Genomic DNA, 22,353 nt, shown 5'->3' with positions numbered 1-22,353 from the left:
TAGAGGTGGAGCCTACAGAGGCAGGCAGGCCTCCTTGAGCTGTGGTGGGCTCCACCCAGTTCAAGCTTCCCGGCTGCTTTGTTTACCTAAGCAAGCCTGGGCAATGGCGTGCGCCCCTCCCCCAGCCTCGCTGCCGACTTGCTGTTTGATCTCAGACTGCTGTGCTAGCAATCAGCGAGACTCCGTGGGCATAGGACCCTCTGAGCCAGGTGCGGGCTATAATCTCCTGGGGCACCGTTTCCTAAGCCCGTCAGAAAAGCACAGTATTCGGGTGGGAGTGGCCCGATTTTCCAGGTGCCGTCTGTCACCCCTGGAAAGAGAACTCCCTGACCCCTTGTGCTTCCCGAGTGAGGCAATGCCTCGCCCCTGCTTTGGCTGGCGCACGGTGCAGTCACCCACTGACCTGCGCCCACTGTCTGGCACTCCCTAGTGAGATGAACAGGGTACCTCAGATGGAAATGCAGAAATCACCCGTCTTCTGTGTCGCTCACGCTGGGAGCTGTAGACCGGAGCTGTTCCTATTCGGCCATCTTTGCTCCTCCCTCTTGACTACCATTTCAACACAGATTGTGATCCTAGTTTTGAAGGATAATAAAAAAAATTAGCTTCATTTGCTATAGGTGATTTCCTCATAAATGACTCATATTTGTCTAGTAAATTTTGCCTACCCATCTCATCCAGGAGGTACTCATCAGCCACAGAGAGCCAAATACTAAGTTTGACACTGGTGGATGCTTATTTTTGATCGCTTCAATTTATAAGAATTTTTCTCTGTCTCTATACACACACACACATACACCCCACCACCACCACCACTACCACCACCACAGAGAAGAGAATCCAGTACAATTCACAGGGAGAATTAATTAGTGCATATCAAATGTGAGCTTGACAGGGCTATGATTTAAATACAAAGATGCCTGAAGAATTATGAGTCAATATTTGAGCTCCATGCTAGCCTGATGCTATTGTATCCACCTGAACAAATACGGCCTAGCATCCTACCTTCTTTGCAGCTGTTTGAGTCTCTCCCTACAGGGTGGTAGGTCTGAAGGGGCCTTTTCAGTGGGGGAAGAGGGTAGGGAAGGATTCTACACAGGGCTCAGCAAGCTGGAAGGACAGCTGGAGGGAACGAGCTTCTCTCCTTCACGCTTCTCTCTGCTGCCAGGAAACAGCAGTTCCACGAGTAGAACAGAAGCACCCAGTCAGCTGGGTGTCCACATGGAGATGTTTACCCAGAATCTGACACATTAACTGTGGGACATCTGGTAAGTCCCTTTCTCCCTGCTGAGCCTCACTTTTCTCATTCATAAAGTAAAGATAGTATTCCTGCCCCTCATAAAGTTGAAAGCATTTTTAAATGTTTACATGTTTAGGGCAATCATTTATCCCAGGCTCTGATCTAACATTTGCATACAAAAGGGAACCAAGGAGCAGATAATTGGAGGATTTTTCCCAAACACACTAGAATAGTAAATGATTATATGAATGATGACAAAAAACAATAATCTAATTAATAAATTGGCAAAGAGCTTGAATAGGTATCCTCCAAAGAAGATATACAAATGTCTAACAAGCTGTAGTCCGTACTCTTACTGTAATCCATCTTGGTGGTTCTCTTTTGGCTTTAGATGGAAGATGTTCAGTTTAAAATAATTCAAGTAGGCTAGGCACGGTGGTTCATGCCTCTAATCCCAGCACTTTGGGAGGCTGAGGCAGGTGGATCACCTGAGGTCAGGAGGAGTTCGAGAACAGCCTGACCAATATGGTGAAACTCTGTCTCTACTAAAAATACAAAAATTGGCTGGGCATCGTGGCATATGCCTGTGGTCCCAGCTACTGGGGAGGGTAAGACAGGAGAATTGCTTGAAACCGGGAGGTGGAGGTTGCAGTGAGCTGAGATCACGCCACTGCACTCCAGCCTGGGTGACAGAGCTAGACTCCATCTCAAAAAAAAAAAATGAAATAAAATAAAAAATAATATAAGTAGAAAAAAATTTATTTGCTCTGACAACTAAAATCTTGAAGGAGTATCCAGCATTTGTTCTGGCTGGAGACAGAGATGCTCAAAAAGTGTCATCAGGGTTCTTTCTTTCTCTGCTCTTCTACTCTTTGCAGGTTCATCACATTCTCCCCTACTTGCACTGGGTCAGCACAAACAGCCACAGGCGCCTCCAGTTTATATCATTCTTATAGTTCACGACCAATGGAAGACAGCATCTTTCAAAAAAGTTCCTTTGAAAAAGTTCCAAGAAGGCTTTACTTGGCCTACCTTGGGCCTAGCTTATCTCCTACTGTGATGGAGGAGTCAGAACTAGGACTGAAAAGGGGTGGTGTGAGGTCATCCTTTGCTAAATCTCCTGGGATGGGGAAGGATGGTTCCCCAGAGAAATGAATGCTGAGCAAACATCAGTATATGTCAATCTCATAAGGATTAGATAAGTATATAACAAGAACCTTATACACAATACCTTCGATTTTTTTAACCCAATGATGAAATCATTCCTAAAACCTTCTGTGAAAAGTTCTTGCTTCCATGCATTAATATCTATTTAGATCATTGGATGTGGAATCTCATCTGTTCCAAGAAACCTTGCATCCCCTTCTCTACCTTTATATCCCCCCAAAACTCCCTATTGCAGTCCTTGTCATTCCTGGCTGGTATGAGAGTTGTTTATGGCCATATCTGTCTATCCAATTACTCACACTTAGCTAGATTCTGAGCCAGGCAGGGACTCAATCTCATTGTCGCAGAGGAGAGTTGCATGCTTGGGCTTTGCAATCAGAGATCTAGATTTGAATTCTAATTCTGCCACTTATGAGCTATATGATCTACTGAAGTTACTTATTCACTCTAAACTTAAGTTTCCTCACCTATAAAATTGGTGATAATATATATCTTTAATTTAAAAAATTATTCTCTTATAGCCATATTTTAAATCATAAGGGATTTAAAGCAGCTTATAAAATGTACACAATAAAGTAAAAAAATACATATGAGAGCCAGAGAAAGCATAAATTACAGTAGACATATTTAAGACCTGAGTGAAGGTAAGAATACAAATATATAGACCTTCATAACTGTTAAATTATAGGTCATATATAATTATTAAAAACTGAGCTACATCTTTCCAAGAAACAATTAGAAAAAGGAAACTTGGGCAGTTAAGTGATTTCTCTTCTATGTGTGGCAGAAACATGAAGAAGGAACATTTCAAGTCTTCATAAAAGTAGAGCTTTTCCTGGCATTTGTTTCTAAATACTAATCCAAGAGGACATAGGGGTGAATTAGATCTGAAATAATATATATAAAGCCCCTGGTTGCTGGTTCAAAAGAGGTGTTTCCAAAAGACACAAATAAATGGAAAGAATTTCCATGTTCATGGATTGGAAGACTTAATACTGTTAAGATGTTAATACTGCCCAGAGCAACCTACAGATTTAATTCTTATCAAAATCACAATGATAATTTTTGGAAAAAGTAGAAAAATCCATCCTAAAACTTTTACGGAATCTTAAAAGTCCCCAAATAGCCAAAACAATCTTAAATAGGAACAAAGTTGGAGGTTTCATACTTCTTGATTTCAATATGTATTACAAAGCTACAGGAATCAAAACAGTGCAGGACTGCCTGAGAGACAGATATATAGACCAACTGAATAGAATTAAAAGCCCAGAAATAAACCTTCACATATATACTCAAATGATTTTTAACAAAGGTGCCAAGAACACTTAATAAGGAGAGGACAATCTTTTCCACAAATTATGCTGGGAAAATTGGATGTCCACATATAAAAAAATAAATTTAGACCTTTATGTGATACTCTACGTAAAAATTAACACAAAATGAATCAAAGATATAAATATAAGACCTAAAACTATAAAAGTTTCAAAAGAAAACATAGGAGAAGAGCTTCGTGACATTAATTTGGCAATGATTTCTTGGATATCACACCAAAAGAAGAAACAATAAAGGTAAAAACAGGTAAATTGGACTACATCAAAATTAAAACTTCTTTGCACAAAAGGACAAAATCAAAAGAGTGAAAAGGCAAACTTTTGGGAGAAAGTATTCATAAATCATATATCTGATACAGAGTTTAATATTCAGAATATATAAAGAACTCCTTCAACTCAACAACAAAAAAACAAATAGTCTAATTAATAAATTGGCAAAAACTTGAATAGTTATTTCTCCAAAGAATATATACAAATGACCAATAAAAATATGCAAAGATACCCCAAATCACTAATCATTGGGAAAATGCAAATCAAAACCACAGTGAGATAGCAACTTATACTCATTTTAATGGCTGTTATTAAAAACAAAAAATAAAATTTAAAAAGAAAATAACACAGTGAAGAAGTTGAAAGCCTATGTACTCTTTGTGGGAACATAAAATGGTTCAGCTGCTACAGAAATAGTATGGTGGTTCCTCAGAAGTTAAAAATAGAATTACCATTTGATCCAGCAATTTCACTTCTGGATATATATCCAAAAGAATTTAAAGCATAGTCTCAAAGAGATATTTGTATATCAATGTTCATAGTAGCATTATGCACAATAGCTCAAAGGTGGAAGCAGCCCAAATCTCTAACAACAGATAACAAAATGTGTTGTATATACACCAATGGAATACTGTTCAGTCTTAAGAGAAATTCTGACACATGCTACATCATGGATGAACCTTGAGGACTTTATGCTAAGTGAAATAAGCCAGTTACAAAAAGACAAATACTATATAATTCCACTTATATGTGATACCTAACGTAGTCAGATTATTCATAGAGACAGAAAATAGAATGGTGGTTGCCAAGGGCTGTGGGGAAGGAGTGGAGAGTTGTTTACTTAATACAGAGTTTCAGTTTTGCAAGATGAAAAAGCTCTGGAATTGAGTGCATGACAATGTGAATATACTTAACACTACTGAACTGTACATTTAAATATGTTAAAATTATAAATTTATGTTATGTGTATTTTATCATCATTTAAATTTTAAAATTTTTTTAAAGAAAAAAAAGCAATGTGGCCTCTTTTTCTCTCTGTTCCTAGAAGAGTGCTTTTCACAAAGGAAGGATGGATAAAATCTGGTTGGGAAGTTCTGGGAAATCTACACAAAGAAAACACTTTAAATGCATTACAAAGAACTAGTAGACACCTTCAAAACAGAGAACAAGCAGTGTGCGTAAAGCATATGGGGGAGTAGTACACACCTAAGGACCTGGAAGAAAAGGTGTGTGCTGAGTAGAGACAGGGATGGCTGATGAGGCTGGAGAGAGGCAAGGTTTGCCTACCCCATTAAGGATGCTGGACTTTTACCTGGAGGGGTCTAGAGTCCTCTTACTCACAAAATGGATTAGAGTACCAAAACCATCATGTCTCAATGACTTGAGAACTGGCTATCTAGTGCATAAATTCTCTAAGTCTTATCATTCTTTCTGTGCTGCTTTCTTTTTTTCATTTCACTGATTATGCACATCATAAATGTCATAGAAATAAAGAATGGTAGAGATCATGTAGATCATGAGATCATGACTTGATGATGGGGAGTGTCATCTAGAGTTAATTTGGGGTGTGAACCCTCTTTGTTAAGGGTCCCCTTTTGTGCCCTGTCAAGTTTGCAGAGACCCTGTACATTTAGGAAGCATTTTCTAACTGCTGGTTGAATAAAAGAGAGAGTGTTGCAGAGACTTTTTTTTTCTTTTCTTTCTTTTTTTTTTTTTTTTTGAGACAGAGTCTTGCTCTGTCACCCAGGCTGGAGTGCAGTGGTATGATCTCGGCTCACTGCAAGCTCTGCCTCCCGGGTTCAAGCGATTCTCTTGCCTCAGCCCCCTGAGTAGCTGGGATTACAGGCATGCGCCACCACACCCAGCTAATTTTTGTATTTTTAATAGAGACGGGGTTTCACCATGTTGGCCACACTGGTCTCAAACTCCTGATCTTAGGTGATCCGCTCACCTCAGCCTCCCAAAGTGCTGGGATTATCGCCGTGACCCACCGCGCCCAGCCGATGCAAAGACTTTTAAAGCCTGTTCCTGGCACTTAAGCTTTCTCTGAGGCAGAGTCATTACTCAAATATCACACGTGCTAAAGGATTTTAAGATGAGATTGAGCTTCACAGGAACCTCCCAACCATGGCAAAGCATTTCTGCACTGGGAAACTTCTATTGCCTCTGATGCTCAGTTCCCAATACACAGAGCTGGCAAGGTCATCCTCAGATCCATCTGAATTCAATCCTTCCTTCTTTCATTCACTCAGTCAGAATCTCCTAAGGGTAGTGCCATTGCTCTGGGAATTCAGTCATGAATACAGCCAGATCCCTGCTGTGGTGGAAATCATGGTCTAAAGAGAGAGAAAATATATAATTTATAATAAAGTAAAATAAATTAACAAAGGATGCTCTTCCGCAGCCTCATCAATGCTATGTAAGTTTTACCTCCTCCATGAAGCCTTTCTTGACCCCATAGCCTCTGTCTGTTTTTCTGTCCTGTGAGCCCCCAGAGCAGTTTATTCTTCATGCTACCAACATAACCCCCATCCAATTCTTCCCACTTGTGTGGTTGCTGGAGAATATTCTTCCATCCATACCTGGATTGTAATCTGCTTCACACCAGGGGCTTTTTCACAGTGGCTCAGTGCATCTCATTGGTTCACATTTCTGTGCATTTGCTTATGCTCTTTACCCAGTTTTCATCCTTTGTCTGCTGAACTCCTATTCATATTTGAAAGCTGATATGGATTGGCTCTATGTCCCCACCCAAATCTCATTTTGAATTGCAATCCCCATAATCCCCACATGTCGAGGGTGGGGCCTGGTGGGAGGTGATTGGATCATGGGGGCAGTTTTCCCCATGCTGTTCTCATGATAGCGAGCTCTAATGGTTTTATAAGTGTTTGACAGTTTCTCCTACACATGCATACTGTCTCTCGCCTGCTGCCATGTAAGATGTGCCTGCTTCACCTTCCGCCATGATTGTAAGTTTCCTGAAGCCTCTCCAGCCATGTGGAACTGTGGGTCAATTAAACCTCTTTCCTTTATAAATTACCCAGTCTCAGATGTTTATTTTATAGCAATGTGAGAACAGACTAATACAAAGGCCCAGCTCAAATGTTCCCTGCCATATGAAGCTTTCCTTGATTTTATGGGCAGTCACTCCTAGTTCTTTGTGCCCACAGCATTCTCTTATTATCTCTATCATAGCATTTATTGTACTGTTTTGAAATGTATTAATTTACTTGTCTGCATCTCTTACTAGGCAGGGCTAGAAGAGTGTGACCCTTTATTTGGGATACAGAATCAGGCAGTGCACTAGTTAAGGTAAAGCAAACTGCTCTAACAAATAAAATCAGAAATGATCCAGCATATGATTTTCAACCAGATTTTCCTGATCAGCAGCAGTGGGGGCCTGCGCTCCATACAGTCATTCAGGGATGAATCTGATTAAAATTCTGCCATTTTCATGGCATCTAAGATCTCCTTCATCAAGTCAGCAGGTGAGTGAAAAAATAACTAAGAAGGCACACTTTTCCCTAACCACTTCAGGCCAGAAGGGGCATACAAAGGTCTCTGTTCATATCTCACTGGAGAGAACTGAGCATGTGGCCCCTCCTGGAGAAGGAGAAGGATTAGAAACTAAGCCCTGGCCTAGAAGCCACTTCCCAGTGATGATTCTACACTGCAGAAAAGGAGCAGAGATCTTTGGAGGACAGCTGGCCATCTCTACCAAGGGTAACAAAAACGGACTCTTTAGACACAAACCTACCCTACTCAGGAGGTAAATAGTGAATTTCTACCTGAAGCTTTCTGGTAAGTTCAGCATTTAGACACTGAAAGAGAAAGTTGATTTGTGAAAAATTCTCAGATTCCTAAAAGGCACTTGGCAGAAAAAGTCTACAAACAGTATGAGACAATAAAAGATAATGCCACTTAATTTGGTCCTGTAATTATAGTAACTTCTTCCCAAAGAGCTGAGAATAAACACTCTAATTACTCTACAGGTTACATGGAGATTAATAAACCTAACTCCTGCAGAACACATAGCTTATAAACACAAGATCAGGACTAGGCCTGGCCTGTTATTAGACTGGTCTCTCTGGGTGGAAGAAGGAAAGGGATTGTAAGGTGAGAACCTAATTTGTGCCATGAATTATAATAAGCATTTTATATAAGTCATTTAAACTAATTCTCACAACCCTGGAGCAGGGTATTATTGCCTTCATTTGCAGATGAAGAAACTGAGTTTCAGAGAGGTGGAAGTACTTCTCTAAAGTAGCAACTCTGAGATTTGAGCCGAGGGCACAAAGCCCATACTCCTTCCACTGTACCAAGTCCCTTCAAGGGAAACCTCAAAGGCCTATAGGAAGTCTTTCTTCTCAGAACTCTGCTCCATGGAGGATGGTTTGGTTGTAAATATGCAGCTGCCATGCTTATCTGCCCTAACGTAGATATTGTCACCAAAGATGTTGTCCCTGAAGTAACCCAGTGGCTGTGAAGAGGAGGTTTTCTGAAGAGATCTAACCTTCAAATGCCTCCTTCTGCCCATCAGTCAGAGCCTTTGCCGTGACTTTGCAGATCAGCTCCATTGAGCTCTCATAGAAATGAGTGTTTGGAATTGGACTCCGTCATGCATTTATATTGGCCTCATCAACGGGATGACTCCAAGTGATCAGGCCTAACCATCTGCACACCCTGAGTGGGGGATTCTGGGAAGGAAAGAATTACCTTCAGCCAAGCAACAGAAAGAAGAGGCTGCCATGGAGTGGGAAGAGAGAGGACATGTCTTCATGTAAGGATATCTACAGTGTGAGCTCCAGAGAGGAGAAACATCCTCTGTAGAAACCTGATCTCCTCTAAGACAGGAGGCTCCCACCTCCTGTGAGGAGTCATCCATGTCTTCACTTTGTCTTCCATGCTCTGCTTCCCTTAGCCACACTGTGTTCTCTTCCTTCCCTGATCTCCTGTCTCTTTCTGGGCATTTAGCAGAAGGGCTGCAGCTGGTGTGGAAACAAGACTAGGGGCAGCCTAGCATGGGGATCATCAGAATGCACTTTGGCAATAAATAGACCTGCTTTCCAATTCTGGTTCAGCCACCCGAGACCTTGGGCATTTTATTCCACTTCTCTTGAGCTTTAGTTTCTTTGTGTGTAAAATGGGGTTCGTAGCAATGCTACCTCATAGAATTGTCATAAAGACAAACATGTAAAATGCTGAGCTTGATACCTGACATACTTGGTAATTACCCAATTTCTGGTAGAATCTTTTACAGCCTACAAATAAAAGATGAGAGATTCAGAATTTCTAAATCCTACCTGGCACTTTCCAGCTACATCATGTTGGGGAAGTCATTTAGATTATCTCAGTCTCAGCTTTTCTTTTTTTTTTTTTTTTTTTAGTTTTTAAAGGAAAGAGGTTTAATTGATTCACAGTTCTACATGTCTGGGGAGGCCTCAGGAAACTTACAATCAAGGCAGACGGGGAAGCAGGCACATCTTACATGACAGCAGGCAAGAAGGAGCCTGTGTGAGTGCAGGAAAAACTACCATTTATAAAACCATCAGATCTGGTGATAATTCACTCACTGTCATGAGAACAGCATGGGGAAACCACCACCATAATCCAATCACTTCCTTCCCTTGACACATGGGGATTACAATTCGAGATGAGACTTGGGTGGACAGAGAGCCAAACCATATTACTATTCTTTCTCCATCACAGTCTTGGTGCCCTTATCAAAAATGTATTTTCCATAAAAAAACACCAATTGACCATAAATATAAGGGCTTATTTCTGGACTCTAAATTCTATTCTTTTTTTTTTAAGAGACAGGGTCTCACTCTGTTGCCCAGGCAGGAGTGTAGTGATGCCATCTCAGTTCACTTCAACCTCCGCCTCCTGCGCACCCTAAAACCTAAAGTATAATAAAAAAAAAAACCCATCTCTGCAAAAAATACAAAAATTAGCCAAGGGTGGTGGCATGTGCTCGTAGTCCCAGCTACTTGGGGGGCTGAGGTGACAGTCTCAGCTTTTCTATCTGTAATAAAGAAGGAGGAGAAGGAGGAGGCCACCTGCCCTTGGATCTTGCAGAATTGATGAGGGTTTCAAATGAAGTAACATTCAAGAAAACCGTGGGGGCAAGCAGTGGGGGTGGCACCCAAAGAGTGCACCATCTAGTTACAGAAGCAAGACCAAGAAAGATATCTGACAGTCTTTAAGGTGATCTTACTTTAGAGACCATAAGAGCAAAAGAGGCTAAGAGAAGAGTGATCTATAAGAGCTCTAAGAGGAGTCGGGATGGGCCATGTCTTTGTACATGGATGGAGGTTGGCAGAGAGGAGAGGAGCATTCCATTAATGGTGAAATGGGCACAGTTTGTGTGTTTGGGGAGAAGGACAGATTGGGGAAGATGAGCAAGAAGGAAACTTCTTTGCCTAAATCATTATCAAGCACAAAGGACAGTAATGATACAAGTAGGATGGGACATCATGATGGAAGGTAATTGGAGAGAGAGCAAAAGATAGACATTTTATTTCTGACTTTTGATGTGGCCATTGTTATCTTTGCCTACTCAGCATCTATTACCTTGATTTTCCTGTGGGGAGCCCCCACCCCTACCAAACTCCAGGAATTTGAATTGAGGGCTGACAATTCACCCAAGTGACGAAGCCTGAAACCTGGGATTCTTCCTTGATTACCTTCAGCCTTCCCATCCAGACAGCCCTCAGTTTTGTAGATTCTACCTCCTTAATACCTCTGATCCACCTATATCTCACCATCTCCACTAGCACCCCCCAATCCAACTCATCTTCACCTCTCATCTGAATACATATGTCAGCCTCTTACCTAGTATCCTTGCCTCTACTCCCCCTCCCTCCAATCCATTCTACTTCCTGCAGCAAGAGTGTTTTTTTTTTTTCTATAGTGCAGATGTTCCTCTCCTACTTAATATCTTTTGATGGCTTCACATTATCCAGAGAATAAATTCCAAACTCTTTATGAATGACAAGTCCTCATTTACCTAGACCCTAGACCCAAGCTACTTATACACTTCCTTTATGATCTTAGGCAAGATATTTCACTTCTCTGTTTCTCAGTTTCTTCATTTGTGTAATAAAATGAATATTATAATAGTATATACTTTACAAGACTGTTGTGAGGAATAAATGAATGCATGTATGTAAAGCACTTAGAACAATGACTGGGACATTGTAGATGCTTTTAAGTTGTTTCTATCACCACTATCACCACCATCACCACCACTACCACCACCACCGACATCATCACCACCCCATCATCATCATTGTTATCATCATTACCATCATCACATCTTCCTCCTCCTCATCATCCTCATCTTTGTATCTCATGCTTTTTCCCTCTTACTCTCTGCTACAGCTATACAGAGACTTAATTCCTCCTAATGCCCCAACCGTATCTCCCCTCAGAATCTTCATATGTGCTGAACTCTTTTCCAGGGAACTGATCCTAGGATTCCCACATCATGCCTCTTCACTTTTATCTTAAGTGTTTCTTCCCCAGAGAAGCCTTCCCTGACTACCTCAGATGGAGGTATGATGCTGCTACACTGCCTCACAGTATCTCATCCCACTTTTTAACTGGTACTTCCTTATTCAGTATGTCTCTCACTCACTTGACTGGAAACTGCTTAAGGGCAAGGACCAAGTATGTCTCAGTCACCACTAGCCACCTGTCCCACTCACTACCCTATCCACTCTATCATATAATGTGTTACCATGTTTCACATCATTTCCTTTCCCTATGCCCTCTCATTTTCATAGCGGGAAGCATTCTTCCTAGTGGAAATAAGTTTTCTGCTTATTTATAGCACTCTTTTATTTGAAATTATTTTAAAAACTAACCAGAAGATTGCATTTTAATCCAACTAGCTAAATCATTTGAAATATTTATAAGGGCCATTTTCAGCCTTTGTTCTAAAAAAAAAAAAAAAAAAAAGGAGTGTGGGGTGGGGAGCAGGCAATAGAAGCCACATACGATTTGGAATGAGCAGAGCTGAGGCTCTGAAGGACCATCAAAAGTTGCCACTCTGCCCACTGGAAAGATGTTTCCCAAAATAAAAGACATGCCATTCACTGACACTTGCATGGTGTTGAAACCATGCATGTTCTGCCTTGTGCCAAAAGAGTTTGGGAGAAGAGGGAGCGACTGCTCCCAGCTCTGTCGGCAGCCGCTTCTGAAGCTACCATAGCAACAAGTATAGACTAAAAGCAATCCTTCCATATTAGGTGTGAACTGACTCCAGACAAGGAAAATAGCTTGCAGAGAAGAAGCCAACTTTGCTGGGAAACCCACCGGGAGTAATATGCCAGTGAACCATCCCCCCACCCCAATTGCCTTTCACTTCCCCAACCACCACGTGAGTAATAGTAGACAGAAATTTTTTTAAAAGAACTTTCCTTCAAACATTCAGACATACAGCCTTGCTTGGTAAAATTGCACTAGAGTCCTTCCCCACCCCCCAAGCCCCAGCACTCTCCTCTCTTGTTCTCATTCTCAGCTGCCTCAGTAGCCCTTCCATCTGTCAGTGCGCATATGGGTAAAAGAGGCAAGCCAGGAAGCAGAGAAATGAAGAATTTGTATTTCATAAGCATGTTCTCAGCAGAGGAGTAGAAAATACCTTCTGCCAAAACAGAACAGGGTGGCAGGCCTGGAGTAGTATCTGCTTAGCTAGAAATGACCCTTAAAATGTAGATGCTACTCTGTCATTTGGGTTTCTGGGGCAGGACCTGTCTCTGTCCCCATAGCTTTCTACCCTGACCACCTTACACCTTTCATCCACTCATCCATTCCCACCCAGAGACAAAACTTTTGGTGGCACATTGAGGCCCAGTTCCTGCCTTTGTCCTTGTCCAGGCTCTACTCTTTAGCCCTGAATCAGTTCAGATCAGAACTCTGACACATAAGTGACTGTGCAAACTTGCGCGAGTCATTTTGTCTCTGAGCATCAGTTTCCTCGGCTGTAAAACATGGCTAATAACATTGCCAAACTTGGAGGTAAATTGTGAGGATTAAATGAGATAATTCCTGTAAAACTCTTAGAACAGTGTCTGGCTCATAACAAATGATCAGTAAGTGTTATTTTTTCCTCCCACAAGCTTCATCTTCCAGCTCATTTTGGAGCTGCCCACATTGTCTAGTCTTGACAGATTTCGTCCTTGAAGGCAAAGACCACGTTGTTTTATTTGTCTTTGTCATATTGATTTGTCTACAGTCCTAGTTACCTAATACACAGTGCCTGGCTCAGTGTAGGTGTTTAATACATGTTTGCTGTGAAAAGGCACAAATTGATGGATGGGAAGATAAATGGGTGGGTAGATGCATAAATAATAGAGGGGAAAACTCACCCTTTTCTTGCCACATAGAATCAGGGAGAAACTGGGTCTCTGGCAAGCCATCCAACAGAGATGAGTTTTCCAGGTGGGTTGACAGACTTGCCTAGTCTTGAGGTCTTTTCTGACCAGAGGCTGTTACATGGAGTTGGCTGGATGTTTCCTTCTCCATCCATATGGGAACTTGGGAATTTGGCTAAAATTCTGGTATTTTGTTTTGTTTCTCTTTCTTAGCTTGACACTGGGGCTTCTTTCCTTTCTCTCCTTGAGTGCCAGCACAGATGCCAGCTGGCCCATGGGCTCTGTTAACCCTTTCCAGCCTGCCCTTGAATGACTCTGCCAATACTCTGTATCACTTGGCTTTAACATGAACCCACATGGCTTCTTGCCTCATAATGTTTACTCTGCTACCCTGTCTGTCTCTCTCAGTTCCCCCAACCTGGCTTCTCCAGTCACACAGAGCCACATGAGAAGAGAGCTGGTATTAAGCACAGATCTGGAAGGAAGGCAATGCATAAAGCTGTCAGCCTTACCTTGTGCCCATGGCACAGTTACCTGGCCCAGGCCTCTGACCACAGAGCTTATGTTCATTTTGCTACAGTAAAAGTCTTCTCAAAGTCGTTTCGGTGAGATGGAGTGTTATTCCTATCCCTCTTTCTGTCTCATCTCCACAGCCTATCTTAGATTCTTTGCCTCTTTATTATCTCTAATTTTACAAAGAGATAAACTGAGGCTCAGAAATAATATGAGATCTACATAATCATGAAATCTCATCATTGGAAAGGAAACAGCCCTCCAGATGATGAAATCCTAGCCATGCACACATGAATAAAAGTAGCAGAGCTTGTTCTAGAGGGTACACCTTCTGACTGCTTGAGGTCTAGCCTAACTCCAGAGCATCTTCTGCTTACACTGCAGTAGCATTTACTACATATGTTGAAATCATCTGTTCATATATCTGCTTCCCATTCTCTGACTGAGACTTTCTTTATGACAGTGTTCCAGATATTTTTGCTGCATAACAAACCATGTGAAACATACAGGTTTACATGATTATCTCAATAGATGCAGAAAAAGCCTTTGATAAATTCAACATCCCTTCATGTTAAAAAATCTCAATAAGCTAGATATTGAAGGAACATATCGCAAAATAGTAAGAGCCATTTATGACAAACCCACAGCCAATGTCATACTGAATGGACAAAAGCTGGAAGCATTCCCCTTGAAAACCAGCACAAGACAGGATGCCTTCTCTCACTACTCCTAGTCAACATAGTATTGGAAGTTCTGGCCAGAGCAACTGGGCAAGAGAAAGAAATAAAGGGTATTCAAATCGGAAGTCAAACTGTCTCTGCAGATAACATGATCTTATATCTAGAAATAGCCCTGTGTTTAACATGATCTTATATCTAGGAAAAAACCCATTGTCTCAGCCCTAAACCATCTTAAGCTGATAGACAACTTCAGGATATGAAATCAATGTGCAAAAATCACAAGCATTTCTGTATACCAACAACAGGCAAGCAGAGAGCCAAATCATGAATGAACTCCCATTCACAATTGCCACAAAAAGAATAAAATACTTAGGAATACAGCTAACAAGGGAAGTGAAGAACATCTTCAAGGAGAACTATAAACCACTGCTCAAGGAAATCAGACAGGACACAAACAAATGGAAAAACATTCCATGCTCATGGATAGGAAGAATCAATATCATGAAAATGGCCATACTGCCCAAAGTAATTTATAGACTCAGTGCTATTCCTATTACACTATCATTGACATTCTTCACAGAATTAGAAAAACCTATTTTAAAATCAATATGGAACCAAAAAAGAGCCCACATAGCCAAGACAATTGTAAGTAAAAAGAGCAAAGCTGGAGGCACCACACTACCTGACTTCAAACTATACTACAAGGCCACAGTAACCAAAACAGCATGGTACTGGTATAAAAACAGACACGTAGACCAATGGAACAGAATAGAGAACTCAAAAATAGGACCAGGGAGAGGTGGAGCCAAGACGGCGGAATAGGAACAGCTCCGGTCTACAGCTCCCAGCGTGAGCGATGAAGAAGATGGGTGATTTCTGTATTTCCATCTGAGGTACCGGGTTCATCTCACTAGGGAGTGCCAGACAGTGGGTGCAGGACAGTGGGTGCAGTGCACTGTGTGCGAGCCGAAGCAAGGCGAGGCATTGCCTCACTCAGGAAGCACAAGGGGTCAGGGAGTTCCCTTTCCTAGTCAAAGAAAGGGGTGACAGAAGGCACCTGGAAAATTGGGTCACTCCCACCCTAATACAGCGCTTTTCCAACGGGCTTAAAAAATGGCACACCAGGAGATTATACCCCGCACCTGGCTCAGAGGGTCCTGCCCATGGAGTCTCGCTGATTGCTAGCACAGCAGTCTGAGATCAAACTGCAAGGCGGCAGCCAGGCTGGGGGAGGGGCACCTGCTATTGCCCAGGCTTGATTAGGTAAACAAAGCAGCTGGGAAGCACGAACTGGGTGGAGCCCACCACAGCTCAAGGAGGCCTGCCTGCCTTTCTAGGCTCCACCTCTAGGGGCAGGGCACAGACAAACAAAAAGACAGCAGTAACCACTGCAGACTTAAATGTCCCTGTCTGACAGCTTTGAAAAGAGTACTGGTTCTCCCAGCACGCAGCTGGAGATCTGGGAACAGGCAGACTGCCTCCTCAAGTGGGTCCTTGACCCCTGAGCAGCCTAACTGGGAGGCACCCCCCAGTAGGGGCAGACTGACACCTCACATGGCTGGGTACTCCTCTGAGACAAAACTTCCAGAGGAACGATTAGGCAGCAGCATTTGTGCTTCACCAAGATCGGCTGTTCTACAGCCACCGCTGTTCTGCAGCCACCGCTGCTGATACCCAGGCAAACCCGGTCTGGAGTGGACCTCTAGCAAACTCCAACAGACCTGCAGCTGAGGGTGCTGTCTGTTCGAAGGAAAACTAACAAACAGAAAGGACATCCACACCAAAAACCCTTCTGTACGTCACCATCATCAAAGACCAAAAGTAGATAAAACCACAAAGATGGGGAAAAAACAGCAGAAAAACTGGAAACTCTAAAAAGCAGAGCACCTCTTCTCCTCCAAAGGAACGCAGTTCCTCACCAGCAACATAACAAAGCTGGATGGAGAATGACTTTGAGGAGCTGAGAGAAGAAGGCTTCAGATGATCAAACTACTCCGAGCTACAGGAGGAAATTCAAACCAATGGCAAATAAGTAAAAAACTTTGAAAAAAAAATTAGATGAATGGATAACTAGAATAACCAATGCAGAGAAGTCCTTAAAGGAGCTGATGGAGCTGAAAGCCAAGGCTTGAGAACTACGTGAAGAATGCAGAAGCCTCAGGAGCCGACACGATCAACTAGAAGAAAGGGTATCAGTGATGGAAGACGAAATGAATGAAATGAAGCGAGAAGGGAACTTTGGAGAAAAAAGAATAAAAAGAAATGAACAAAGCCTCCAAAAAATATGGGACTATGTGAAAAGACCAAATCTACATCTGATTGGTGTACCTGAAAGTGACAGGGAGAATGGAACCAAGTTGGAAAACACTCTGCAGGATATTATCCAGGAGAACTTCCCCAATCTAGCAAGGCAGGCCAACATTCAGATTCAGGAAATACAGAGAATGCCACAAAGATACTCCTCGAGAAGAGCAACTCCAAGACACATAATTGTCAGATTCACCAAAGTTGAAATGAAGGAAAAAATGTTAAGGGCAGCCAGAGAGAAAGGTCGGGTTACCCACAAAGGGAAGCCCATCAGACTAACAGCAGATCTCTTGGCAGAAACTCTACAAGCCAGAAGAGAGTGGGGGCCAATATTCAACATTCTTAAAGAAAAGAATTTTCAACCCAGAATTTCATATCCAGCCAAACTAAGCTTCATAAGTGAAGGAGACATAAAATACTTCACAGACAAGCAAATGCTGAGAGATTTTGTCACCACCAGGCCTGTCCTATAAGAGCTCCTGAAGGAAGCACTAAACATGGAAAGGAACAACCGGTACCAGCCACTGCAAAAACATGCCAATATGTAAAGATCATCGAGGCTAGGAAGAAACTGCATCAACTAACAAGCAAAATAACCAGCTAACATCACAATGACAGGATCAAATACATATATAACAATATTAACTTTAAATGTAAATGGGCTAAATGCTCCAATTAAAAGACACAGACTGGCAAATTGGATAAAGAGTCAAGACCCATCAGTGTGCTGTATTCAGGAAACCCATCTCACCTGCAGAGACACACATAGGCTCAAAATAAAGGGATGGAGGAAGATCTACCAAGCAAATGGAAAACAAAAAAAGGCAGGGGTTGCAATCCTAGTCTCTGATAAAACAGACTTTAAACCAACAAAGATCAAAAGAGACAAAGAAGGCCGTTACATACTGGTAAAGGGATCAATTCAACAAGAGCTAACTATCCTAAATATATATGCACCCAATACAGGAGCACCCAGATTCATAAAGCAAGTCATTAGAGACCTACAAAGAGACTTAGACTCCCACACAATAATAGTGGGAGACTTTAACACCCCACTGTCAACATTAGACAGATTGACAAGACAGAAAGTTAACAAGGATACCCAGGAATTGAACTCAGCTCTGCACCAAGCAGACCTAATAGACATCTACAGAACTCTCCACCCCAAGTCAACAGAGTATACATTTTTTTCAGCACCACACCACACCTATTCCAAAATTGACCACATAGTTGGAAGTAAAGCTCTCCTCAGCAAATGTAAAAGAAAAGAAATTATAACAAACTGTCTCTCTGACCACAGCGCAATCAAACTAGAACTCAGGACTAAGAAACTCACTCAAAACCACTCAACTATATGGAAACTGAGCAACCTGCTCCTGAATGACTACTGGGTACATAATGAAATGAAGGCAGAAATAAAGATGCTCTTTGAAACCAACAAGAACAAAGAAACAACATACCAGAATCTCTGGGACACATTCAAAGCAGTGTGTAGAGGGAAATTTATAGCACTAAATGCCCACAAGAGAAAGCAGGAAAGATCCAAAATTGACACCCTAATGTCACAATTAAAAGAACTAGAAAAGCAAGAGCAAACACATTCAAAAGCTAGCAGAAGGCAAGAAATAACTAAAATCAGAGCAGAACTGAAGGAAATAGAGACACAAAAAACCCTTCAAAAAATTAATGAATCCAGGAGCTGGTTTTTTGAAAAGATCAACAAAATTGATAGACCACTAGCAAGACTAATAAAGAAGAAAATAGAGAAGAATCAAATAGATGCAATAAAAAACGATAAAGGGGATATCACCACCGATCCCACAGAAATACAAAAATACAAACTACCATCAGAGAATACTACAAACACCTCTACGCAAATAAACTAGAAAATCTAGAAGAAATGGATAAATTCCTCAACACATACACCCTCCCAAGACTAAACCAGGAAGAAGTTGAATCTCTGAATAGACCAATAACAGGCTCTGAAATTGTGGCAATAATCAATAGCTTACCAACCAAAAAAAGTCCAGGACCAGATGGATTCACAGCCAAATTCTACCAGAGGTACAAGGAGGAGCTGGTACTATTTCTTCTGAAACTATTCCAATCAACAGAAAAAGAGGGAATCCTCACTAACTCATTTTATGAGGCCAGCATCAACCTGATACCAAAGCCTGGCAGAGACACAACAAAAAAAGAGAATTTTAGACCAATATCCCTGATGAACATTGATGCAAAAATCCTCAATAAAATACTGGCAAACCGAATCCAGCAGCACATCAATAAGCTTATCCACCATGATCAAGTGGGCTTCATCCCTGGGATGCAAGGCTGGTTCAATATACGCAAATCAATAAATGTAATCCTGCATATAAACAGAGCCAAAGACAAAAACCACATGATTATCTCAATAGATGCAGAAAAGGCCTTTGACAAAATTCAACAACGCTTCATGCTAAAAACTCTCAATAAATTAGGTGTTGATGGGACGTATCTCAAAATAATAAGAGCTATCTATGACAAACCCACAGCCAATATCATACTGAATGGGCAACAACTGGAAGCATTCCCTTTGAAAACTGGCACAAGACAGGGATGCCCTCTCTCACCACTCCTATTTAACATAGTGTTGGAAGTTCTGGCCAGGGCAATGAGGCAGGAGAAGGAAATAAAGTGTATTCAATTAGGAAAAGAAGAAGTCAAATTGTCCCTGTTTGCAGATGACATGATTGTATATCTAGAAAACCCCATCGTCTCAGCCCAAAATCTCCTTAAGCTGATAAGCAACTTCAGCAAAGTCTCAGGATCCAAAATCAATGTGCAAAAATCACAGGCATTCTTATACACCAATAACAGACAAACAGAGAGCCAAATCATGAGTGAACTCGCATTCACAATTGCTTCAAAGAGAATAAAATACCTAGGAATCCAACTTACAAGGGATGTGAAGGACCTCTTCAAAGAGAACTACAAACCACTGCTCAATGAAATAAAAGAGGATACAAAAAAATGGAAGAACATTCCATGCTCATGGGTAGGAAGAATCAATATCGTGAAAATGGCCATACCACCCAAGGTAATTTATAGATTCAATGCCATCCCCATCAAGCTACCAATGACTTTCTTCACAGAATTGGAAAAAACTACTTTAAAGTTCATATGGAACCAAAAAAGAGCCCGCATCACCAAGTCAATCCTAAGCCAAAAGAACAAAGCCGGAGGCATCATGCTACCTGACTTCAAACTATACTACAAGGCTACAGTAACCAAAACAGCATGGTACTGGTACCAAAACAGAGATATAGACCATTGGAACAGAACAGAGCCCTCAGAAATAATGCCGTATATCTACAGCCATCTGATCTTTGACAAACCTGACAAAAACAAGCAATGGGGAAAGGATTCCCTATTTAATAAATGGTGCTGGGAAAACTGACGAGCCATATGTAGAAAGCTGAAACTGGATCCCTTCCTTACACCTTATACAAAAGTTAATTCAAGATGGATTAAAGACTTAAATGTCAGACCTAAAACCATAAAAACCCTAGAAGAAAACCTAGTCATTACCATTCAGGACATAGGCATGGGCAAGGACTTCATGTCTAAAACACCAAAAGCAATGGCAACAAAAGCCAAAATTGACAAATGGGACCTAATTAAACTCAAGAGCTTCTGCACAGCAAAAGAAACTACCATCAGAGTGAACAGGCAACCTACAAAATGCGAGAAAATTTTCACAACCTACTCATCTGACAAAGGGCTAATATCCAGAATCTACAATGAACTCAAACAAATTTACAAGAAAAAAACAAACAACCCCATCAAAAAGTGGGTGAAGGACATGAACAGACACTTCTCAAAAGAAGACATTTATGCATCCAAAAAACACATGAAAAAATGCTCATCATCACTGGCTATCAGAGAAATGCAAATCAAAACCACAATGAGATACCATCTCACACCAGTTAGAATGGCGATCATTAAAAAGTCAGGAAACAACAGGTGCTGGAGAGGATGTGGAGAAATAGGAACACTTTTACACTGTTGGTGGGATTGTAAACTAGTTCAACCATTGTGGAAGTCAGTGTGGCGATTCCTCGGGGATCTAGAACTAGAAATACCATTTGACCCAGCCATCCCATTACTGGGTATATACCCAAAGGATTATAAATCATGCTGCTATAAAGACACATGCACACATATGTTTATTGCAGCACTATTCACAATAGCAAAGACTTGGAACCAACCCAAATGTCCAACAACGATAGACTGGATTAAGAAAATGTGGCACATATACACCATGGAACACTATGCAGCCATAAAAAATGATGAGTTCATGTCCTTTGTAGGGACGTGGATGAAACTGGAAACCATCATTCTCAGCAAACTATCACAAGGACAAAAAACCAAGCACCGCATGTTCTCACTCATAGGTGAGAACTGAACAATGAGAACACTTGGACACAGGAAGGGGAACATCACACTCCGGGGACTGTTGTGGGGTGGGGGGAAGGGGGAGGGATAGCATTAGGAGATATACCTAATGCTAAATGACGAGTTAATGGGTACAGCACATGAACATGGCACATGTATACATATGTAACAAACCTGCACATTGTGCACATGTACCCTAAAACTTAAAGTATAATAATAATAATAAAAAAGAAAAAAAAATAGGACCAAACATCTACAACCATATGATCTTCGACAATCCTGAAAAAAACAAGCACTGGGGAAAGGATTCCCTATATAATAAATGGTGCTGGGAAAACTGGCTAGCTATGTGCATAAAATTGAAACTGAACTCCTGCCTTACACCTTACACAAAAATTAACTTGAGATGGATTAAATACTTCAGTGTAAAACCCAAAACTATAAAAACCCAGGAGAAAATTTAGGCAATACCATTCAGGACATAAACATGGGCAAAGATTTCATGATGAAAACACCAAAAGCAATTGCAATAAAAGCAAAAATTGACAAATGGGATCTAATTAAACTAAAGAGCTTCTGCACAGCAAAAGAAACTATCATCAAAGTGAACAGACAACCTACGAAATGGAAGGAAATGTTTGCAGTCTATCCATCTGACAAAGGCCTAATATCCAGAATCTATTATACAATGAACTTAAATAAATTTACAAGAAAAAAACAACCACATTGAAAAGTGGACAAAGGACATGAACAGACACTTCTCAAAAGAAGACATTTATGCAGCCAACAAGCATATTTTAAAAAAGGTCAACATCACTGACTATTAGAGAAATGCAAATCCAAACTACAATGAGATACTATCTCATGCCAGTCAAAATGGCAGTTATTAAAAAGTCAAGAATCGACTGATGCTGGCATGGCTGTGAAGAAATAGGAACGCTTCTGCACTGTTGGTGGGAATGTAAATTAGTTCAACCATTGTGGAAGACAGTGTGGTGATTCCTCGAAGACATGGAACCAGAAATACCATTTGA

The 22,353-nt window shown here is 41.2% G+C and overlaps 1 protein-coding gene across 1 annotated transcript in view; it reads right to left on the bottom strand.

Annotated features, from left to right (window-relative positions):
• Positions 1–467: 467 nt before the first annotated feature.
• OMA1 (OMA1 zinc metallopeptidase) overlaps positions 468–22,353 on the bottom strand; it is a 282,334-nt gene continuing 260,448 nt past the window's right edge. The window contains exon 10 of the mRNA XM_054534008.2: positions 468–575. Within this exon, the coding sequence (XP_054389983.1) occupies positions 558–575 (18 nt within the window). The 3' untranslated portion in view covers positions 468–557. The remainder of the gene's footprint in view (positions 576–22,353) is intronic.

Source organism: Pongo abelii, chromosome 1 (genome assembly GCF_028885655.2).
Source record: "Pongo abelii isolate AG06213 chromosome 1, NHGRI_mPonAbe1-v2.0_pri, whole genome shotgun sequence".
Lineage (NCBI taxonomy): Eukaryota > Metazoa > Chordata > Mammalia > Primates > Hominidae > Pongo > Pongo abelii.
This window is presented reverse-complemented; position numbering and strand designations above follow the sequence as displayed.